This window comes from Oryzias latipes, chromosome 23 (genome assembly GCF_002234675.1).
Source record: "Oryzias latipes chromosome 23, ASM223467v1".
NCBI lineage: Eukaryota > Metazoa > Chordata > Actinopteri > Beloniformes > Adrianichthyidae > Oryzias > Oryzias latipes.
The window spans coordinates 6,875,624-6,900,085 of record NC_019881.2 but is presented as its reverse complement, the minus strand read 5'-3'; the positions used below and the strand labels follow the sequence as shown (position 1 = coordinate 6,900,085).

Genomic DNA, 24,462 nt, shown 5'->3' with positions numbered 1-24,462 from the left:
GATAGAAAAGCCTCATTTCCTGCTATATTCCAGGGAAAAGAAATATTGTCCTGTCAATTTGTTAAAAATCCACCTAAAACTACAATTCCTAGAACTCCATGTCCTCACATTTGGTATCAAATGTCCTCTGCAGACACCAAAAGGAGTTAAATCACTGGTATGCAGTAGGCATAGAAATGTCCTCTACAGAGGAGACATTTGCACTGCTGATAGTCAGGATGTAAGTACACGCCACTTTAAATCACATTTTTAATGGTTTGTCTGCTCTAACACTAATTATGAAACATGTAAAGAGTAAAATATTAAAAAGTTTTGTTACAGCAACAAGGAATAAATTACTTTTGAAATAAAATATCAAAATACATCCTGGTCATCTTCATAAGTAGGAACCGTTGACTGTACGTAAAAACTGGAATGAGTGACCCCTCCTACCTTGCATTCCAAACAGGAAGTACCTGCTGGTTCCAAAAAGTCAAAAATCCCACAGACTTCTATTGAGAAATAAACTGCAAATGCTCAGTTATTTTGTCAGAATAACCAGTCTTTATCATGTTTTAGCCAATTCTATTTTAGAAAAGTCTCCAGTTGAAGTTATAAACTACCAGTCAGACATCGTGAAACAAAAGGGTGTCACCACACTCACTCCATCCAGTTCTCATGTCCGATCGCAACGTGAGCGAATAAACAAACACAACACACATTCATTTGACTAGGAATATTTATTCAAGGTGAGAAAACACAAACACAACCCAAATGTTTACCTGCCTCAAACATATTTACATTATAAATTATTCTACTGCTAACCGGTTTTGTTGGGGGGGGGGGGTCTCTGACTCCTCGCAGGTCAATCGGGTCCGGTTCAGGAAGAGATTTCTTCAATCTAGACCTAAACTTTACATGAGGACTAGAGTTTAGAGAAGATTCCCGAAGCCACAAATGTTTTTCCTGTGCTTTTAAAAACCAGCCAGTTACAGAAGTGCCCCCCCCCCCCCCCAAAAAAAAAAGAAAAAAAAAGAAAGGAAGTCACGCCACAGTTTTTATTGTTTTTGTTTTGCTGTCCTCGGGCTAACTGCCCTCCTGAGTCTGTGGTGGCGGCGCTGCCGTGACGAAGTGAGGCGTCGAGGCCCACGGGGACGAAGGTGCGCTCTGCCCGCCGCTGCACAAAGGCGGCGGCAGCACCGCCACGCTCTCCTCCACCACCTCCACCACGGTGAGGCTCTCGGCGTCCCCGACCGCTTTCTGGGAGCAGTCCATGCAGATGTAGTCCTCGGTCTCTGCCATTTCGCAGGACACGCCCACGCAGACTTGGTGGAACCACTCGTCGCACCCGCCGTCGCACTGAACCCAGTCCACCTAGGGACGGAGAGAAACAGAGTGTTTACCCCACGTTTAACCCCATCTCCCTGATATGACCTCACCAGGTGCAAAGCAGGCACGTCAAAGTCTCCACGAACGATGACGTCATCGCTGCAACTCATAATCCGCTTTTCTTTAGAAACTTGTTACTGTTTTCTGAAAAATTTCAGCTCAAATATTATTTTGCAGACTTCTACTTATCTACAGATAACCAGGACAGGCCAGATCCTGATGCTCCGATTGGCCGTCCCACAGACACAAAGCCTGACCACAGGTTAAACTTTTTCCTGAAACCTCTGCACGAGTGTGTGATCTGTTCATATGTCATGCGTAACTCTCTTTAAGGTGTCACAGTGCTGTAATCAGCTGTTGATGTTCAGCCAAGTTCAGAAATCTGAAGGAAATGTTGCTACAAAAAGGAATCTGTCGTCTATCGAGGTCACTTCAGAGCTGCTGAAAACAGAACATCTGCAGTGTTAGGAGGAGAAAGGGCTCATGGGAAATGTGCACTGTGGGAGGTAAAAAAAAAACTCTTAATCTGTGAATCTGAAACATTCGGGAAGGAAAATGTATGGGGCTCAAATCAGAATGAGTTTAAAGTGAATAAAAAAAACAAAAAGAGGTATTGAAAATTTGAGAAAATAATTGTCAATGTTGCAGAATGTCCACTTCCACGGACACTCAACGACATCCAACTTTGTCCAATCCTGAATGAAAGCTGATGCTAACTTTTTGGCTAAGTATCTGCTCGCCGTAGTTCAATCTAGGAGACTGTAAACTCACTGTTAGTGTTGGATTGCAAACACAGTAAAAAGGGTTTTTGTTATAGAAAAATAATTTAGGGCTTTTGATGAGGAAATACACGAGCTCAAGTACATATTTAGCTAGTATTCTTGCAAAGTTTTGACAAATGAAAAGAGTTTTTACAAGCATCCATGGTCTGTGTAAATATTATTAAAAAATGTAAGAAAAATACAAGAAAATTATTTTCTTGCTGCTACACATAAGTGAATTTCCCCATTGTGGGATAAATAAAGTTACCTAAAAAAAATTACTCTGTTGTTCTAAGGACTCCAAAGGACTTGAAACGTTCAGTGGGAGAACATGGACTTGACACTTGTCAGTCTCAACTTGGGACTTGCCTCCTTTGATTTAGGACTTGAATCTGGACTTGCATACTTTGACTAGGACAGGGCTGGCCTCCCTGTTTTCTAGCTCTCTCTGGAGTGCTTAATGGAGACTACCTAAATCTATTTAATACTTTGACAAGGAAAATGACTCGGGACTTGACTCTGGACTAGAGACTTGACTCTGGACTCGCCTGCTTAGACTTGGGACTTGACTCTGGACTAGAGACTTGACTCTGGACTCGCCTGCTTAGACTTGGGACTTGACTCTGGACTAGAGACTTGACTCTGGACTCGCCTGCTTAGACTTGGGACTTGACTCTGGACTTGAGGACAAAGACTTGAGATCTACTTGTGACTAATACTATGGAGTACATTGTAATTGTTCCGACTGCGTATTACACAAAGAATTTTGTAAATTGAAGGTGTCTGTTCACTTTTTGCATGTTAATACCAGCTGAGGTGATCTGATCTATTAGTACTATTATTCATCTACATTTCTGATCTCTTTTTAATTAGAGGGGGTGACTTCCTCATTTACATTTTCTCCCCCCTTTACCGCTGGAGTTTTAGTTCCAGTCTTGACATTCATTTGACTACCGTTTATGGAATTCCCCTCATTCCAGCGGATTCCGAGTTGGAGAAAAGCAGCTTTTTCCTGCCTCAGAATTACGTTCAGGTTGTAAATGGTCGCAGAGTTATAGTCGTTCCAAGAGTGCGAGTTATTCTGCTCGTTTGGCGATAACTCCGGCGTTCTCTTTGTTTTGCTGATCATACTCAGGGATGTCCTCACCTTGTCTTTACATGGTCTCTGGCAGTTCTTAGCAGCACACACGGCGTTTTCGTCATTCGAGTCCTCAGCCCCCGACCAATCGTACTTGGAGGGAATATCCAGGATCTTCTTCACCTTCCTTTGGTCCAGACCCTCCCTGATGGATTCGGCCTTTGCAGCCGCCTTCTCCTTTCGCTTCCTTTCCTTCTCCTCCTTGGCCAGGCGCTTGGCCAGCTGCTTCACCTCCCGGTTTTTTTCCAGGCCGAGTTTCAGCTTCTTCTTTTTCGGTTTGATGCCCAGACCGAGTTCCAGACCGACTCTTTTCAGCTCTTTGGGCTTGGATGGCCTGATTTCAGACAAAGCGGAGGCTCCGCCAGCGGCGGCGGCGGCGGCCATCAGCATGTGATGGTGCTCGGCTCTTTCCAGCTTCCGCTTCCGTTTCTTCTCGGAATCTTTGTGTTTGATTTTCAGAGGTTTTTCCAACAGCAAGTTGTCGGGCTGAAAAAGCATAGAAAACAAATAAAGTGATCTTTTTGCTGTGTTTTTGTACTGATGTTGCACTTTGGTTATTTATTAGGGTAATTGTTGATGCTCTAAACGCGATTTCGTTGCTCATTATTGACAATGACAAGTAAGTAAATCTTTATATTTCTTAATATTTCGATACAGTCCTCTGAACAGTGCGTCTTGAACGACTGAAAACAAGCGGCGACATAAACGTTGCATAACGGACGACCTCCATACCTCCATGACCTGCAGGAATCTCTCCTCAGAGGGAGGGTGCGTGGCCTGCAGGATCCTCCAGATGTGCTGGGTCTCATCCAGGGACACCTCCAGCAGGTCTCCCAGCATCATCAGCTCCTCCAGCTGGGCCTTAGCCTGCGGGGACAGCTCCAGAACTGGTGGCTCCAGAGTCCGGGGTACCAGAGGGGTCTTCCTCGGCTGCTTTCTGGGAGTACTGACGTCTAGCAAAAATATAAATAGTTGACGTTATCAGAGAAAAAGAACTGAGGGGGTCATTTTTTCACCTTGAAAGGATTAGATGTGGTCTCACTTTGCACACAGGACTTTGAGGCGGATGAATACGCGTGCTCAGCGCAGAAGGAAGGAGTCGCAGCTGGCCACATGTAACTGACCACCTCCTCTGACTTGACAGGGATCTCCTCGTCACAGAACAGATATGGCTTCACCTCCCCAGGGTCCTGCACAAACACCCCCCACGTCACCAGATGAATTAAAAAAACAAAACAAACAGGGGAGTTTGTTCAATGCTCCTTCAGATCTCGCACCTTCACGTCATAACCGTACGTTTCCCTGATGTCCTCGTCGGAGTCCGTCTCCTCGTCATCGTAGTCCACGGAAGGACGAGGAGACGTGGCTCTGCTGAAGCCGGACTGCTGGAAGGTTTGGATGTGGCCCTGAGGAGAACACACAGACAGGAACGTGTCAAACATTCCAATGACGACCTGCAGAGATTTCGACTGGAACCAGGAATTGAAGGAAAACGCCCTAAAACGTACAGAAACCATCAAAGAAGTTTTAAATGGCGACTGGACAAAGAATAAAGAATATCCAGTTCTTCTTTTTTCCACTAAAATGACTGAACTCCAGTGACCTCTACTGGTTGTTTCCAGAAAAACATTCAGTCGTTAAAGATCCACTCCAATGAAAATTGTTTTGTTTTTTTTAACATGTTCTTGTTGTGTTTTTCTCATGACGGCCACAAATCTCTCGTTCCATTCCAAAGCACCACTTGCATCCACTAGATCCATGTGCGTCCCCATTCTCCTGGTCCGAACGGGTATCTGGCACAAAATAGGGACGCAGCGAAGCGAACATTTTTGGCCGAAGCCCAACAATAATTAAAACGCTGGGCTGAATACTGAATAGTGACCGAATATCAAATGAGGATGTTGAGTTTTTTTTGTTTAATATTGCAGAAATAGCCTAGAATACATTTTACACAACATTTTCAAATAAAACAAATGTTTATTTTATATTTTATTATCCAAGTCTTTCCAGTGAGTGCACTAGTGTATTTTATTAATATAAGGCTATGTCTTCACACAAAACATCAATTTCCTGCAAATTCTTTCAGCTTTTCAAACACGTGGGACACTGAAGGAGTTCCGCTAGCACCGCTAGCCTTCCTTTTAGCCCAGTTAATGCAGATGTGGTGAAGGCTTTGGCCCATGAACCCCTTCTGACAATTTAGCTCTGGAAATACTTGAAATATTTCCACGCAGCCGGAACTGCAAGTAGGGGGCAGATCGCCGATGCATGGTGATTGCGCCACACGCCGAACATTGTTTTTCAGCAGTGATACATTTGGCACCCCTAGTTTAAACCTGTATAGCTGGATAGCTCTAACATTGCTTGCCATTTTTGTTGCACCGGTAATGTTAGGTTGGACATGTGAAGGGCTGTAAGCTAGTGGGAAAGACAGTAAACAAAGATCTCTCAGCAATGTTTCGTGTATTGGCTCCACCGCAACGGTCTTGCTCACAGCTCAGAGGCAAATTTCCTGGGCTGTGTTCAGACCGTCATTGGAGACGCCTGTTCAAGCAGCCACTTGTAATGAAAAGTCTGCGTAAACGTGCATAAATGTGCATTTCGGGCTTCTGCATTCAAAATTCGTTTTCAAAAGATGGGCGGAGTGGCTCTTTAAATTTCACACAAAACATTTTTTTTAAGACTAGAATTATAGTTGGCTCAAACTAGTAGAAATGGGCATATGTGCGCCACCTGCAGGTCTGGGTTGGCGGCAGCTTTTTGCAGCTCGGCGTTGATGATCTTCTCCGTTTTTTCGCGCGCTGCCTGCTCCACCATCCGCTGGCTGAGGACGGACAACTTCGCCAGCGCCGAGGACAGCTCCTCTGTAGCCAGAGATTGGCGCGCTCGATCCTGAAAGAGGAAAACGAGCTTTCAAAAAAAAAAAAAGAAAAACTATACAAATTAAAGACGGCAAATGTTTAGGTTTTGACCTGCCAGCTCATCGCCCTCTCAGTCAGACACTGCAGCGCCTCTCCCTCTGGGAGGCGCACTGGCAGCTTCTGTAGTGAAACCAGCAGGGACAGGATGGTCTCTAGTCTGGGTCTCCTTGAGCGCTGACACAGCGGGCACAGGAATTTTGACTCCTTGGTGTTGCTCTGCCAAGACACGCCCACTTTTTTTGGGGTTCCCGTCTTGGGCAGGGGCACACACGCTCCGTGGAACCAGTCTTTACAAAGCTCACACTGCAGCATGAAGCCGCTGGCCGTCTTGCGACACAGGCAGAACTTGACCTCCTCGATGCGGTCCGCCATCGCCATCTTTGCTAAGTTGGCGGCCCGGAGGGAGTGGATGGCCTCCACTTCCTTCTGTTCTTTGGCTTTGAAAGCCGCCACGACGGTGGACGGCTCGCGCACTTCTTCGAGGCTTTCCTCCAGGTCGCTGAGAGCGTCAGGATCGAAGCCTCCTCTCTCCTTCTCCATCAGCTCCTTCACTCGCTTCCTCTTGCTCTTGCTGTTGCCGTATATCCCGATATCCACTCGAGGACTGAGAACCTAAAAGAAACAATTCTAGATTATATAGTGATCCTGGATTTGCATGCTAGAGGCAAAAATCTCTTCTTATTTCTGTGACTTTTTTTTATTTCAAGAACATGAAGCTGCTCGCCTGAATCAGAGTGTAGGTGGAGTTCTTCTTCAGGAAGGTGCGAGCCGTCCTCTCTCTCCAGGCTCGGGCCGCAGCCACCTGAGACTCCACCTGAGCCAGCGGGTCCAGACGGACGGGGATGGAGCGACCCCTGGCCAGCAGGTTCTCCAGCTGCTCCAGGTAGGCGAAGCTGCTCCCAGAGTGAATGGCTTCCACCTTAGCCGTCCACTCCTTGGCCTTCTGCAGAGCGTCTCGCAGGGCTAAAATGTTGGGGAGATACGCCGGGATGTTCCTGGCCTCCACCACGATGCTCTCCAGGGTGGCCATGCTGTGGCGAGGTCTGAGTTTCCAAGAGGACAGACAGAGGGGCCAGGATGTTATTTTGAAGTTCAGAGCGACTATAAAGGCTTACATTCTGTTAACCAAAATATTATTTTTTTTTATAATCATATGTTTTTTTTTGGCTTTATGTTGCCATCAGTCAGAAACTATCCAACTTGTTGATTTTTAATAAAAGCAGGAGACAAAACCTGTATCCCCCCCCTCAAAATCAACACTTTAATGCATTTGAACCATTGACTTTATATAAGAACTGGACTGGGTGACCCCTCCCCTCTCAAATTCTAAACAGGAAGTACCCGCCGTCTCCAAGAAGCCAGAATCCCATAGACTATATTCTGTTGAGACTGTAAACAGCTATTACTCAGTCATCATATTTGTCACAATACCAATTCTTGCTCTGATACATTTTTTTTAAACTCGTTTGACAAAGATTTTCTATCATAGTTGCCTTTCACGATAAAAGCTTGGAAATGTGGCCTGAGTCGGTTCTGGCTGTTTACCTGGCCTGCAGACAGGCGCGGGCCTTATCCTCCCACCTCTCCGACACCGTGAGGACCTCCTGCAGCTCGGCCATGGCCTTCTCCACCGCGTGGTGAGGAGCGAGGCCGACCCCAGAGTCTATCAGCCTCTTCATCAGCTCCAGCGTGACCCGCTGGGGCTCAGCCAGAGTGACGTGGACCTGCGATTTAAGAAAAGAAAAACAGATTTGAGACAGAAAAACAAAGCTCTGAAGACCCACTCCAATCAAACTGGTGTTTGTGGTATTTCTAACATGTTCAGGTGTTTTTCTCATGATGGAGGACATATGCAAAGAAAATAAAGCTTTAAGTTGAATTTCTTTATATTTTCTTAATCAAATCGTTGTAAATCAGGATTTTGGCTACATGACAGCATAATCAATCAATCAAAAAGAAGACTGGGAATGCTTCTGAAACTGACGATCAGATCGGGACTTTAAGCTTGGGATCCATTAGAACTATAAAGGCACAACTTGAAGTGAAACAAACTAACGTAAAAAAAACAACAAAGTGATTTATTTGGTTTCCACTCCAGAACTCTTCCTCCACACATTTATGTATTTGTGAGTAGAAACGAGCGGCGAGAGCCACATCCGACGGAGGCGGCCTCACCTGGTCGAGCCAGCGGGCTTGCTGCAGCTGCTGCTTGATTCGGGGCAGCTCCGGCAGCTCCACATCCAGCCCACTGCCCAGGTCCAACAGCGCCTGCAGCTTGGAAGAATCCGGCATCTCCTCCGACAGAGCCACCTGGGCTCGCTCGTGGAAGTCCTCCACGTTCTCCAGCAGCTCCTGATGGCACAAAAACCGATCACAGGAAATGGATCGCAGGATCACAGAGTAAAACAGAATACTGAAGGAAGAGCCTAACTTTGACTTGTCGCGCCTGGCTGATGACACACGGCAGCTTGAACAGTTGGTCCACAAAGGCTTTGAGCTCGTCCACCGTCAGTTTGGTGCGATTCCGGCTGCTCTCTGAGCGGAGACGGCTGCTGGAGAAAGCGAGCAGGAAAACCAAGGCATCAAAAGTTGTTTTCAAACTTTCTCGTGAGCTTCTGTTCCCGCGGTAACAGACCTGTGCCTCTGCTTGCGGCTGAGTAACAGCTGAGCCACGGAGGAGCACGTCTCCGCCTCCTTCACGATCTCCTTCAGGCGGCGGAACGAAGCGTTCTCCGGATACTTCCTGTCCTCCGCGTCCTCCAGCAAAACCTTGAGCTCAATCAGATCTGAGGAACAAACCAAACACGTCACCACAAATACAGACTGGTTTATCAGGCCAGTTGACATGTTGGGTTAAAGTATTGAGGCTTTATTTATAAAACTACTGCCACTGATTTAAAAAAGATTTGTCTCAGATTAAAGGTTTTTGCTGTGAAATGATACAGACTGATTTTTTTCAGAACCAGCCAAAATACCTCAATAATATCAAGTATCATAAGAATAATTTTAATCTAATTCCTACTTTGATTCCTAAGGGATTGGTTTCCAAGCGAGGACCAGTTTAATATTAAGGAAGGTTTTTATGGACTGATTCTTAAAGACTCCAGAGAAAATTGTGTTTGTTTTTTACATTTTTCTTATGTTGGAGGATATATATGTATTTAAAATTAAGCTTAAAATTGCATTTCTGAGTATTTCCTCATTCAAATATTTTCCTGAACTGGGACCACAAGCCCCCCTGAGCTCTAAGCAGTCTCTGCTGATGAATTCCTGCTAATATGCAGAAATTATGGCCAAGAAAACAACAAAAATTCCCTTTTTTCAATTCCCTTCTAAAAAAAGTCGATTTTTAAATGTATAAATACAGACTGAGCCTTGGACAAAAATGTCACCTTAATTTTATGTTGGAGGGCTTTTTGCTGACTTTTACTTGGGTTCACTTTTGTTAGTTTGTTTACTTTTATCCCTGTTTTACTGGAATTTACCTGCTTTAGACTCCCTGTGCCACTCTGTCTCTGATTCTGTATTGTTTTAACATCGTGAAGCACTTTGTGAGTCTTTCTGTGAGAAAGTGCTCTATAAATAAAGATTTACTTACTTTACTTTCATAAAAAATAGTTATTTTTGTTGTATTTTTGTAGTTTATAGGCCTTTTCCCCTGATGTCTCCACATAATATTAATTGCTTGTAAATTAAATCTTACATTTTTTTTTTAAGTTTTAAAAATCTTTTTCAAAAAACATGTTTTTCCACAAATTTTATTAAAACATTTAGCAGCTAATAGGCAGGTCAACATGTTTTCTATAATGTAACTATGATAATAATGGTGATAAATGTAGTTTTTCTATGAGACGGAAAAAAGTAAACAGGTGACTACAAAACATTTAGCATTAACAAGTTTTTTAAGACAGCTTTTATACTTTAATGTTTTGAAGGTTCTTTTTAGATAAAGTTTAAAAAAAGTCATTACAAAAGTCTGAATAAGACACAGAACTGTAATATCCAGACCTTTTTTGTTCTTCTGGTCTGCAGATAAGGCCTCTGCCACCCTTTTTGCCCAGGTATCATAGGACTGCGCCCGAGCCTTTACCCCGTACAGCATGGAAGGGAACTCCTCCAAGTCATAACGATAGCTAAGGCAGGGATTTAAGAGAGCAAGTCATTCAAAAAAGAAAGGGAGGGTTTGTTTTTTTATGTTCTCGTGGCTTCAATAAGACAAGGTCGCACCGCAGACATGCGTTTCCAAGAGGACAGTCACACAGATCTCCAGCGTGATGGAGACACACCAGCCTGGTGGGGCTGCAGGAGCAGGTCAGTGCAGACAGGAAGCAGGTGGTCTTACACTTGTGGCACTGCCGCTCGTCGTCTGGAACAAGCTCAAAAAATTCCTGTTCCGAGGACAGCACCCCCTGAAAAATAAAAATAAAACAACAGACCAATGAGGTTGGATTTTAGGCTACATTCAAACGCAAATGTCTATTTGTAATGTTAATTCAATGAACAGTCCATTTTGAGCGTCGCAATTCTTCTATCAGCAGCACATTTTGGGTTGAGCGGCGAAAATTCGGACAAGTGGCAAAAGTTTCCAGAGTTTAAATATCTAAACTTCAGTGAAGCTTCACCTCACATGAACCAATCAGGGACTCCGTTTTGGTCTGTGTTCTTATTCGTATCGACACATAAAAGAAATCATTTTAAAAATCCTCCAATTTTATTGATATTTTTTTACCCTCATTGGACTAATGCGAGACAGCAAGACATCAAACTGGATCACAGAGAGATAGAATTACTACTAAAGCCTATTTTAAACACATTTCCTGCACTAGATGGTGAACCTCACCGTACTGGGAGTCTCTGAATGACCTCATGAACCTCGACGTGATTACCGATGTTTTTGGAGAGCTCTTCAAAATAAATAAAACCTGATCTCTCGACATCATCCGTGTCTTCCATGATTTAGCAATGAGGCTAAAAACGTTTGGGGGTAGCTCCTCCCACACATTGCAAAGTGGCAGATTGATGAAGACACTTTTAGACGAGCGTCGACTATCACGCACAAATGGCGTTCAGTGGGAACGGATCATTGAGAACGCTAGGGTTACCGCAAAGTCAGAACCACCAGAAAGGTGATGGTTACCATTTCCTGCATAGCCTGCCGGAGTTTGCTCTCCTCCTCCATCATGTCACTCATCTCCTTGTAAACAGCAGCGGCCAGCTCCACGTCCAGGCTCTCTGGGTCGGCGGCCATCTTGCAGAGCAACTCTTCGTGGGAGAAGACGCAGTAGCGGTGAAGGCGGCGGTAATGAGCAACACACTGGCGTCCCATCGGCAACTACGACGCACAATTGAAACATTAAAAAAAGCCTTAATCCACAGAAATAGAAAAACCTCTGATGTGATTTATGAGTTGTTCGTCTCTCGTCACCCAGTCGGCTGTGCAGAAATTGACCGCTTCCGCAAAGTTGTAGCCTTGATTGAAGCCGCTGTGGTAAGCTCTGGGGAAGGTGACCACAAACTCGCCCGCACACTGATTGGTCCTGTAAACCTGCACATCGGGAGAAACTGGTCATAACCTGGACTCCACGATCAGCCCTTTAGGTCGAACCCCCAAGCTGTGGCCGCGTACGGGAACGCCGTGCTCCATGAGGACGTTGGGGTTCATGGTGGTGACCAGCTGGTGGAGGAGGTCGGGCTGGGAGTCGAACAGCTCGGGCGCCACCTTTTTCATCACAGCTTCAAGTTTCTCTGCGGCAGCGGCCGGCACGCCATACCACGTCTTGGGTTCACCCCTTAACAGCAGAAGAAGCAAAAGCAGTTTTACAAAGTTCAAAAAGATAAAGAAAACTAAGCATTATGCTAAAACCACACCCAATGAAACTTGCGTTTCAAATTGTCAAATTATGCTGCCTCTCTTTGGACTTGCAACAAAATTTCTCCTGCGTGCTTCTCCGATAACGTGTTCAGAAACTTGACATAAACTTAAAAATTCTTAATTTGATCCCAACATGGGAGCATTTATCTATTTTAAAAAGGTCTATAAAAGCATCAATTAGCACATCTGGGTTCATGAGATCATTCAGAGACTCTCCCAGTGCGGCGAGGTTCATCATCTGAATGACGGCTGCTTTCAGCGGTACTTCCGTCTGTCTGTGACCCGGTTGGACAGCTTGCTGTTAGTCAGAGGAATAACTTTTTCGGATCGTTTTGATGCAAATATAAAAAATATCATAAAGTTCATGAGGAGAACAATCAGATCCTCCATCGTGTTTGTTTTTGGATTCCGCTCACTGATCACATCATCAACCGGTCACGGGCCAAAGCTGAGCAACGAGTCTTCTTCGCCAAAGTTCAGATATGTCTGTTTTCATGACGTCCCTTAAGGTGGCTCCATGAGCCACAAGAGACCTCCAAGACACACCTATGCTCCTCTTCAGATGCAGCACCTCCCTCTCTGCAACCCTCCATGGGTCCAGACAACCAAAAACCTGCAGCATCTGTACGGGACAACATACGGGGGGGGAGGGGGCGCATTTAATTAAGCCTACAGGAGTTCTGAAAAATCCATTTACAAACTCTTGGAGGAGCACAGATGATTTGGAAGATATGAGAAGATCGTTCTGCTTCCCACAGCTTCGCAGATGTTGGATGTTTTGAAGTGCGGACAAACTCGTGATCTTTGGTTCTACGTGCTTTGCACACGTTTGCACCTCAGACTACAGGCGAACGTTTAAAAACATGGCAAGAAGACAGGGTCGCTTCTCACCAACGAAGTCTTGAAGTTAAATCCTGTTTCCCCATTCATCTAAGCAGAAGTCTTTAAGTCCAGATGGCCAACGTCAAGAAGACGTCACCTGAATGGAGGAGAACCTTCATCGACCTACCAATGAAGGAAGTTGATGGAGTAACTCCAGTGGTCCTCGATGTGCCAGCAGAAGGAGGAGAAACACATTCCCACATAGAGCCAGGGCACCTTCATGCCGGATATGTCCACGTTGATGTGGGTCAACACAGACTGCTCCAGGACAGGCATGTTGTTCAGGTTCCAGCCTGAGTTTGCATATTCCTGTCAGCAGAAGGAAAATAAGGTTTCACTAACTTAACAGAAAGGTGCTTTTATTCCACGTAATGCAAATCCATCAGAAATAAACATTAGGAAGCCAAAAATGCAGCAACTGTCATCACTGGTGTAGTGTAAAAAAAATGAAATGCGTTCCACGATTGAATGAGTGAACATGAAAACCATCCGAATGTGTTTAAACCATCTTTGGATCCATTTTTAAAAGCGCTTCCAGTGGTCTTATAATTATAATTATGCAGATTTTAGCCAAAATCAAAAGATCTGTTTCGTTTTCAAGGACAGTTTTCTGCAGAGAGGCAGTAGCTCATTAGAAATTAACCTCTGAGTTGTGGGCGGGACCGTTGGTGTAGAGTAACCCCGCCCCCTTTCCCTCTGTACTTGCAGAGCGGAGCAGGGAGCTTGTGACCCCGCCCAGTGTATTTTCTACGTCACAAATAGGATCTTTCCTGAAACTGCACTTTTTCATCTGCTCCTGATTCACAATGATTTGAATAAAGAAATACTCAGAAAGGCAATTTTAAGCAAAGTTTTCTCAATATCATATCTCCAATTTTTAGAAAAATGTCACAAGAACATGTTAAAAACACCAAAAAGACTCATTTCATCAAAGTAGGTCTTTAAGTACATCACTTAATTAGAAAATTTTAAGAACGTGGATTACCAGGTTTGTATTTTACTTTCTGAATTAGTAAAAAAACATTTAACGGTAATCCTGTCCTTATGCCCATTGGGGATAAATATAAATTTAAAAATTAACAGAAAAAATGATTTTTATCAAAAGAACAAGATATCAAGTTAAAAAAAGAAAAACTTATTATCCAAGTAAAAATAAAAAAAACTTTTTTTTTTTCTAAAGCAGCAGTTTAAAAGGCAGCGTAAACTTAACAGCTGCTTGGATCCATTTTTTTGTTATGTTTGTGGTTTGTTTTTGTTTGACAAAAATATGAGAACGCAGTGAAATGAAACCACTTCCTGAACTGCTCAAAGCCACTTTCTGCTCAACACACACAGAAGTTTTTGCTGCATCCGATGCTTCTCAAATCAGCCCTCTAGACGCCAGGTCTCCAACCTTTTTCAGTTTAATGTCAGACAATATCTCCACGGATCGGCCTGTAGGAGACTAGAGTGGAGTTTTTTTCCTTTTTTGGCTTCCAATTTCCTTAACTTTTGAGGGTGAAATTTATCTTCATCCTCTGTAAAATATCTGCAGCTGCTTTCAACTTTATTTGTACTCTAGATTTCCTGTAGGAATCAATAAAATTCCCCTTAACTGTCAAAGTGGAAGCCAAAGAAAAAAATCAGACAGCAACGGATGAAAATACAAAAAAAAAAGAAAAGGAAAAAAAAAGTCACTAAAACTGGTATTTAAAAAAAAATGTGTGTACGATTTCTTAATTGTGATCGGCTATATTCCGTTATTAGCCGTAGTAAAGGCAACACTGTCACACGAACCTTTTGACACTAACTTATTTTTAAAATATCGACTGTAAACAATATAAAGATCCAAGATAAGATTCCTCCGCTTATCCGGGTCGCGGGGGCAGCAGTCTAAGCAAAGATGCCTCTTCCCTTGCCCCGGCCACTTCCTCCAGCTCCTCTGGGAGAGAGACACGTAGTCTCTCCAGCGTGTCCCGGGGCCTCCCCCCAGTGGGACATGCCCTGAATACCTCCCCGTCCAGGAAGCATCCAGACTAGATGCCCGAGCCACCTCAACTGGCTCCTTTCAATGTGGAGGATAAATGTTTCTACCGACCCGACCCGAATTTCCGGTCAGGTCGGGCACTAAATGACAATCATTACGTTCGGGTCGGTTCGGGCCGGGCTTCTGGTAATGGCTGCAAAGAAGCTCCTTAGGCGGGTGGTTGTCAAACAGCTCTTTATTAATCCTGTATGTCAGAACGGTTACCGCACGAACCGAAAGGCACAGCCAGCTTCTTACTCAGAGGGAGAACGTTCACCGAACGCACGCACACACACACACACAGGTAGACCCCGCCCTCCAATCACCAGCCCACCATTGATTGACATACACTGTGGTCCAGCAACTGGCAGAAAGAGGGGGGCACTGGCCACCCGCAGCTCTGCGCACGTGTCGTGAATGTAATCTTCCCTCCGCAAGTCTGCATCTATTTTGTTTAGGTATCCCCGATATGGAACAGCAAGAAGTCAAGGAGAAACTTAAGACAGGGGAACTGAAAAGGTAAACACGCACCGCCGCGGCTGCAGTATTTCTCCGCGTTAAGCGAGTGCGCATCAAGATCTCTCTTTCACTCTCTTTGTCTGGCCTCTTATTCTGTGTTCCAGCGTTATTTCGTTGTGCAAATGCATTTATCGTGATCATAAAAATATGTAGATTATTTTAACCTTAAATCTTGGGGTTTTTTCTATGGGATCCCTATACTATGGGATAAATTGAAATTTCGGGTTTGCTTCGGGCTCCAGCCTGCAAATCAAGTTAATTGGTCGGGTTCTGGCCGGGTTCGGGCCTGTGTCGGGTCGGGCTGGATTTTTTAGGCCCGATCTTACCTCTACTCCACGGGTGACGGAGCTTCTCGCCTTATCTCTAAGGGAAAGCCCAGCCCCCCAACAGAGGAAGCTCTTTTTAGCCACTTGTATCCAGGACCTCGTTCTTTCGGTCATGACCCAGAGCTCATGACTATAGGCGAGTGTTGGAACAAAGATCGACCGGTAAAATTGAGAGCTTTGCTTTTTGGCTCAGCTCTCTCTTCACCACAACAGACAGATACAGCGACCGCATAACTACGGACGCCGCTCCGATCCGCCCGTCAATCTCACGCTCCGGTCTTCCCTCACTTAAGAACAAGACACCCTAGATATTTAAACTCGTCCACCTGGGGCAGAAACACTCCACCCACCAAGAGAGATGGAGAACTACCTTTCTCCGGTCGAGAACCACGGCCTCAGATTTAGCTGTGCTTAAAAAAACACTAAAAAACCCAAAACCATGTGTGGTTTGTATATCTGAAGATAATCACTGTTATTTTCCTTCTCTCGTCATTACATTTAGAAGTTTACGGCGAGCCTTTAACAATTAATAATATGCAACATTTCATGTGAACCCAGATTTAATGTGGAAAAAAAGATGTTTTTTTCCACACAAACCTTTTCTTCATTTTACTTCTTGAAATATGAAATTCATTTAATTTGGTGAAAATATATTTAGAAGCATTTCTGCATCCCATAGCAAAAATGTTTTTTATTGAAGTGTTCATTTGAATTTAATGTTGTTATTCTATGATCACAACAGCCCTCAAGCAACCACTTCCAGTGTAAAGGCTATATAAACGCGCATAAATGCATCTTTACATAGTGTTTAGGCGTCGCCGTGCACGTTTTTACGTCTGTTTTGAGGCTCTACGTACAAAACCTGCAGCCACTATATCCAGGTTGAAAGTTCAACCAGGTCAATCTGCCTCTTCCAACTGTGATTGGATCAGGTGGCATATCACCATATGATAAAAGCGCGTTTAAGAACGAGTGGGACAAATGTCGGCTGTGACCGGAGCATAAGGTGTTCCAAGAATGCAGGCCAATTTGCAAAAAGTCTGACCAGCCCTGCTTTCCATTTAAGAAGCGTTGTTCCATCACCTCTTCATCTCCCAGCAGCCTCCTTTTCCCGTCTCTGACAGGAAACCCGCTGCCCACGTCCTTAGAGCTGATGTCCGCTCCGTACTCCACGATGACGTCCTCCTCGATGCTGCTGACCAGACGCCAAAACTCCTTCTCCACCAACTCTGTAGGAACCATCTGAGGAGACGAAATCTAAACTTTAACTCTTTCTCACTGTGTGAAACCGCCAAATTTGATCCATACATACGTGAACTGGCATGTTGAAATAGTCCGATTTGAAGTGATCGGCCATCTCTCCGAAGCTCTGCAGCGTGTATTCCCTCACTGCCTGCTCAAAGCCAAAAGCCTCCCTGGGTTTACTGCACTCCTGCCAGAGAGAGCGTCATGGTCACTCATGGCAGCAAAAATGCATTTGTGCGTGTTTGTGTCAAAAGAAATTCTAATCATAAAATCTGATCACATAGTTGTTATTTCCAGAAAACAAACAAATAAATTTCTGGAGCTTTCTCTGTCCCCAACTGCTGATTGTTACCTCTGCAACACATTTGGGACATCGCCAGTCGCCTTTGGGCACTTCCTGCAGGGGCGGGATCAGGCAGAAGGTGTGATAACTGTCGTCACAGCCGTCACACAGGAGCAGCCGGTCCTCTTTGTCGCCTCGGCCACACACCATGCAAAAATAAAGGTCAATCTGGGGAGGAGGGGGGGTGGTAAAGGGTTATAGAGTGTTTATTTTGAGTTTTTTTATTTATTTTTTATACATGAGTGCTATGGCATGTCTGCTACACCTTTCTTCCACCACTTTCTGGGGGTGTGAAGCGGCCTGGGGGTTCATCGTTTACCCAATAAGCTGTTGGCAACAGATAAATGCTGGCGGAGAGGTTACCGGAGATCGCAAGAAAGGCTGAGGAGACTGGGGAGCCTCAATGTTTGCAGGGTTCTTAAAAAGGTTTTTTTTTTTTTGCTGGTGTCGACAAACTGGCTCCGTTCCGGAATGTCCCCTCCAGTCTGTGACTGCGGGTGGGTGGGAAGAGGATGTTACAGAATCCGGAATCCATCACGGACAACATCTTCATCATCATCCCCCTCTCCATGGGTGCACTGAGGAGCTGCTTCAGTCAGAGATTTTAACACCTCGTTGCAGGAGGGAGCACTTTCACACATCTTTCCTCCTGTCAGCTATTAGAATCTGCAACACCTCATAAACACTAGAGTCTAGTGTTTTTCAACCTTTTTTGAGCCACGGCACACTGAAACCTTGACAAAAAATTCCGCGGCACACCAGCATCCAAAAACTCAGTCTGTATTGATCTACAGCCCCTCCACAATCTCGAATGCATTTTTGTGATAATTGTGGCAGAAAAAGCTGGAAGTTGCAGCTGTTTTTTCCTAAAAGATGTAATAAAAGTTAAGTTAGAAGATACAAAAACTGTTTGTGTGTTCGTTGTGGTTTCAAGACGTCTAACAAGGAAGACTCATTGTGCGCTGAGACGTTTTCACTTTAACCCAATGCATTATGGGAGATGTGGTGCAAAAATCCGCCGACGGCAGAGAGACTAGCGTCTGAGCTTCATTGTTTTGTTCACTTGTTCCACGGTCTGAGACCGGATTCAGTGGAAAGCTGCACCGCTAAAGATGAGCTTTAGCGGGTATTTTTGTCAGAACTGAGAGACTTTATGAGCAGAATCAGAACAAGGAAGTGAAAACTTTAACCAATTCTGATTGGTCAGACTGATGACATGTGATTAATCCTCCAAGAGTGATTGGTGGAGACAGTTAAAGGGGCGGGACTTTTCCGAAAACAGCTTTAGTTGCAGCTAAATCGCGGTACCCTCATTCTTATCAAGACAAAATGTCTTTAATAGAATCAAGTTAACACAAAGAAAAAAGTCTTTTACGATCTTTCATATTCCTAACTACTCAGTGATTTATCAAGGCCTGTTTGGATGAACACAGAGCTGTTATTCTGGAGATGGTAAATGTTTTTAGTTAATGAGGGCAATTTCCCACGGCACACCTGACCATCTCCCATTGCACACTGGTTGAAAAAACACGGTACTAGAAACTAATTATTATTATTTTTATGGATTTTTAATGTTAATTATTATCTATCTGCTATTTTTAATAGAGATCAAGGGAATTTCCCATTTTGTGGGATAAATGACGTTTTGTTTTATTCTATTCTAACAATAACATAAAAGAGTTCTCACAAAGTTGACCTCCAGGGTCTCCTTCTGTGGTTTCATCTTAATGGCGAAGGCCTGGGCTTTGAGCTGACGTTGTTTCTTACTATAACCATCGTCTGGAAGGAGAAGAAACCACTGCTGACATATGGGACACTTAAATGTTTGCTAAATGTTTAAAAAGGCAGTGATCTTCTTACCGGCTGATAAGATCTCCAAACCAACCATCCTGGGACTTGTCCCAAAGATTTGGAGGCTTTTTGGCTCCTTGTTTTCCCTCTACAGAGAAAAAGAAAACACAGTTTGCTTCTGTGGACGGCTTCTCTGTCCTTCTGCTCGATCCGATCGCCGGCAGCACCTCCATCACCTCTGACTTCAGGCGCCTGGAGCGCCTCTCAGGAAGAATCTGCTCCTTGTTTTGCGTCACCTCTCCTTGCTCCTCTTTCTCCTTCTCTTCCTCCTCGTCTTGCTGCTCTTCCTCCGTCGTCTCCTCGCCAACCCCTTCATCCACGTCCTCCTTCTCGGTTCCCTCGTCGTACAGACGCTGCAGGCCCTGATTTGAGAAACGAGCGGGTTTACGGCGTGAACGTTCTCATGGAAGCTGCGCTGTGAAAACGCTCCAACACTTACAGTCAGCGTGGCTCCAGACTGGAAGAGCTCGTACGGGTAAAGGATTCGCTCGTAGTGCGAGCGCAGAAGCGAGCCAGTGCCCCTCCCGGGCGGGAAGCCCATTCGGGCGGCCACTGTGGACCATCTCTTCTCTTTGCACACCATCTCAAAGCCGCCCTCGGAAGAGACTATCTAAAAATGCACGGATTGTGAGGCAGATTAAAAACATTTTTCAATGAAATTAAACATTTCAGGAACAAAAAAACTAAACTAAAGTCGCTCCTGTTTATTCTTATGCTCCATTTGTCACAAATAAATTACAAATACAAAAAGGTTCCTGGCTGCACGGAGGCGCAGTGGTTCGCGCCGTTCAAGTCCCGGCTGGGGGACCTGAACCAGAACATCAATGGGGGACTTTTCTGTGTGGCGTTTGCATGTTCTCCCCGTGCATGCATGGGTTCTCTCTGGGGTCTCCGGCTTCCTCCCACTCCAAAAATATGCTCCATAGGTCAGTTGGCAACTCTAAATTGTCCATAGGTGTGAGTGTGAGAGTGAATGGGTGTGTGATTGTGGCCCTGAGACAGACTGGCGACCAGTTGAGGATGTCTCCTGCCTTCACCCGTAAGTGGCCGGGATAGGCTCTTGCGGCCCCGTGACCCCGTAAGGGACAAAACGGTAGAAGATGAATGAATTAAAAAGAAATGTTCCAGACTGGTCTTACCTTGCTGAGCTGATAAAGGTCCAAAATTTTTCTCTCCACGTGAGGAAAGCGGATCCTGGATCCCTGCAACTCCCAGAATTTCGCTATTTGATCCAGAAAGTTCAGCTTAACCCGAGTGATGGCCTGCAGAGGCAGAAGGAGGGTAGATCGTAAAAGCGCAGCAGCTTTATGAAGTAACTTCAACAGCTGGACTTTTATTATGAAAACCAAGTCCAAAAGTTATGAGATCATATCTAATCAATCATATCTAATATTGTTTTTTTTTCCCCATCTGGAAACAATAGAAAACCTTATCAACTGAAAACGCAGTCATGTTTTAAGGAGAATTGATTATTTTTGATGAACCTGAAAATGAACCTGAGACTTTTATTTTGATGCAAATGAACTCTAGACTGAAAAGGTGTGACTCTTCCAGTACAATGGTATCTTATACACAAAGTCCCACTCCCATCATCTTTTTATCTATTTTTAAAGCATTCCTGGTGGTCTTTTAATTATGATGATGTTGTCTTTAGCCTAAAAATCAAAAACCCCTGTGTTGTTTTCAAGGACATAGTTTCTGCAGAGCAGCAGGAGTTCATCAGAAATTCCCCTCTGAGTTGGCAGGGAGTAATACTGCGCTCATTTCCCATCATCCTTTTGTTTACAGTCTCTCCTACTAGCTTACAACACCTCACAGCCACAAACTACCATTACAAAAACGGCGAGCAATCTCAGAGCAATCCAGCCGTACAGTTTTGATCCAGCTGCCAGCTCAGTGGAGGAAAACAAAGACGTACATGGATCTACTTGTCTGCAAGCAGATGCATTGGAATGCAGCGGAGCAGGGAGCTTGTGGCCCGACGATTCTAGTTTATACATCGCCACAAGCTTTTTTTTTGCTCCTGACTCAGCACAATTTGAATAAAGAAACACTGTTTTAATCATTTAAGGAGATCGATGTATGGGAAAAACATATTTTAACAGTTTTATTAAGTGGACTCAAAACCAGGACAGACTTTTGTTTTGTTTTTTTACAATCTACAGCCATTAAATGACTCTTTATGACTCTTTAAACGCAGGTTTTAACCTCGTTTGGCAACTCACCTCAAGTTCATTCAGTCTTTGAACTCTTGGAGTAAAGCGAAAATTGCGAACATCACAGGCAAAGGGAGGCTGCCAGTCCTGCAAGAAAACATGCAGATGCAATAAATGTTGTTTACTTCAAAAAAATTAGTAAAAGTGAAATGCAAGCTAGAAAACAAAAAAAAAACAAAAAAAATGTCAGATGTCAGCATGTATGCAGGATTCTTTGCTGTTTTAAAACTGTTATTATTAATCATAAACAGACATCCAATAGAAGCTTTGAAAATGTAGCTTTTAAGCGTTTTAGTGCATCTTTAAAAGAAGGAAAAACACATTTTTGGTTTAAGTGCTAAAGCAGCACTAAACGAAGCTAGCCGTCCGTCAAAATGTGACACACTTTCTAATCAAAACATGAACAACAATCAGAAGGTGGTGACAGGCTTTCAAAACAATGCGATCAGCTCGTTGATAATGACTTCATTGACCTTTATGTGACTGTTGACATATTTAAGGGCCGACGAAAACTGAAACTCAAACTGCACACTTTTGCATGCGCAAAACTAGGACATCGTAACTGGCTTTGAACCAATTTGTTGTGTTTTTTTGTGTTGACAAGGTGCACTTTTTTATCTTACCTGGGGAGGTCGGATTTTGCAGATCCCCGTTTTCTCTGCAATGGGTCTGATTTTGTTGATAAATCCTAAAGGATCCGAGAATTCCTCCCAACTCGGCTCAAACACCGGGCATTCAGGAGGAGGAACAAATTCGACAATCTCAGCCATGTTGGAGTGCTACCACGGTCATTAAAAAAACATAATAATGTGGCAAAACTGTACAAAAAAAATCAACAATCCATGGCTCTAGGAAAAATTCTCCTGTTGTGGAACTTCGTCCACGTCGATCAGAATCTCATTGATTATTATTGGATTAAAATAAAAAGCAGAAGAATGCTCCAGTGCATTTTCTGTACCCATGATCATCCGTAAAAACAGCGAACCAATGCAGGCCGGGGAAAGTCCCCTCTACCTGGCTGGGACGCAGGGTCGGGTCAATCCAATATGTCACCCGTTTCTTCTTTCACAACACTGCTCCATAGTATCCGCTTTCCAGCAGGGACAGTAAAAATACGGAATAAAGTCGCTAAACTCTCCATAAGGCTGTTGTTTTTGAGCAGCGGAAGCTAATGTGGTGTCCCCTTCAAGTTCAAGCTGCATTTCCAAGAAAGTTAATATCAGCTGTTAGCTTCGGCATCTTTTAGCTAGCGAAATTGTGAGGCTAGTTTTTCTCATAAACCTTTCTGGATTTAACTTCCGTATTTGTGTTTGCCACTCAGGTTTAGGCTAACAGCGAACCGACATTGTTGACTGATGACTTATCCTCCATTCATTGTAACGCTCGAACGAAGCGAGAGGAGGGGAAAAAAAGCATCGATCAAGCTAACTTTAGCTGCTTTTGTCGGTTGCGCAGCTAGTGTTAGGAAACGTCATTTGGATAATGGTTCGTAGGTTGCGCTCGTAACAACGAAATGACACCGAAAAATGACAACGTCGTTGCGAAGTTTAAAAGACAGACTTTTGTGAAATTTAGCGTCGTCTGCAGGTATAGTACTAGCCGCATTAGCTAACGTGTTAGTTAGCTACCTCAGGGAGGGGAAGAACAGCCGTGGTGCTTTCATCGGTGCTCGGAAAAAAATCTATCGTTTTTTCTTTCTTTCTATAAACTAGGAATTTATCACATAATGTTTTATTACAAAAACACTTTGTGTTCTTTTCTATAACAAACATTTTTATTATTTAATTTAAGAAAAATGTGTATTTATGAAAAATAAAACACGTAAACAAACCCCTCAACAATTCAACGTAACAAAATACAACGATGATCACAAATATCACACATACACTGGATGTGGAAACATGAAATGCTTCCCACAAAAAAGGAGTTCCGTAGACAAAAACAAACAGCAAAAAAGAAAAAAATACTAACAGTTACTAACAACACACTCACGACTTTAAAAAGAGCGCACCAGTGGTATACAAAACAGACAAAAACATATTAACTCCGAATATTAGATACACTATTGGCAATTATACTTATAGTAAATTGTGTGGTTTATTGTGCATGTCTTAACGTGTGGGTTCCTTGATTTTACAAGTTTAGATCTCATCTTCGATCCTTTAAATGTATGTGAATTTGTTGTAAACATAAACTAATTCACATGCATCTTTAGCAGAGCTGTAATAACTAATCGACTTTATCGATTTCTATTCCTACAATCCAACCAGATCGATCTTGGTGAGGCAAGTTTTTAAAATAATCAACTTAGTCCGTTATCAAATTGTTAGAATGATATTAGAAAATACCTTTTAGATTGAGGCATGGCAGGTATATTTTACAATGAGACGTAAAAGAAACCAAGTGGATCACAGCGGACAAAGCGCACGTGACTACTGCAAAAAATGATCAAGCCATCATTACTGTCCAATGTGTGGAAACACTTTTACAATTTTACATACAATTTACAGTGTGGCAGAATGTTCTAAAATTGTTCCATTTGTATTATTTTGATGTGAAAAAACAATAGTGAACTGAACTCTATGAAACTAAAATATGAAGTTATTTTCCATTAATTCTTGTTTTCTTGTTTGTTTATGCACATATTTAATTTACGCTTGATTATGTTGCAAAAAATACTAGGAATCTGGTAAACTTCACCTGCACTGTTTGGTACCCAGGTATTTATTTCTGAGTCCCACTGATGGAGTTTTTTGCTAAAGTTGTCCTGGATTTTAGCTCAGTGAATCGGTTAACAGGTGTAGGTGCCATAACCGTTCGCCCTGGTTTATATTACCTAAAACCGACTATGAATCATATGAACAACCACAAGTTATGTTATAAATCAGACTGTTAATAAAATGAATTGTAACATCCCTAATCTTTAGGGAAAAAAAACAAATATTTTCCACAATACATATATTGGCACAATTTCCCTGTGTGCTGTAGATTTAAACACAAAAAACTTCATACTGG

At 43.5% G+C, this 24,462-nt stretch overlaps 1 protein-coding gene across 4 annotated transcripts; it reads right to left on the bottom strand.

Moving 5' to 3' along the window:
- Nucleotides 1-700: 700 nt before the first annotated feature.
- kdm5a (lysine demethylase 5A) lies at nt 701-23,109 on the bottom strand. Of its 4 annotated transcripts, none has more exons than XM_011490941.3 (28): nt 22,071-23,109; nt 21,457-21,534; nt 20,371-20,493; nt 19,671-19,841; nt 19,399-19,593; nt 19,241-19,319; nt 19,068-19,159; nt 17,390-17,548; nt 17,105-17,224; nt 16,876-17,034; nt 13,070-13,251; nt 11,815-11,977; nt 11,614-11,733; nt 11,326-11,520; nt 10,416-10,597; nt 10,197-10,321; nt 8,824-8,974; nt 8,620-8,740; nt 8,364-8,540; nt 7,734-7,912; nt 6,913-7,231; nt 6,240-6,800; nt 6,001-6,159; nt 4,545-4,673; nt 4,310-4,457; nt 4,000-4,220; nt 3,277-3,753; nt 701-1,353 (listed from the first exon to the last, which is right to left on the bottom strand). In XM_011490941.3, exons 1-28 carry the CDS (start codon nt 22,215-22,217, stop codon nt 1,066-1,068), a joined length of 5,220 nt encoding a protein of 1,739 aa, XP_011489243.1. In that variant the 5' UTR covers nt 22,218-23,109; the 3' UTR covers nt 701-1,065. The 4 variants fall into 4 exon arrangements, with proteins under 4 accessions (XP_011489243.1, XP_011489244.1, XP_011489245.1 ...); XM_011490942.3 differs by having other exon boundaries at nt 8,620-8,737; XM_011490943.3 differs by having other exon boundaries at nt 19,408-19,593.
- Between the last annotated feature and the right edge of the window lie 1,353 nt (nt 23,110-24,462).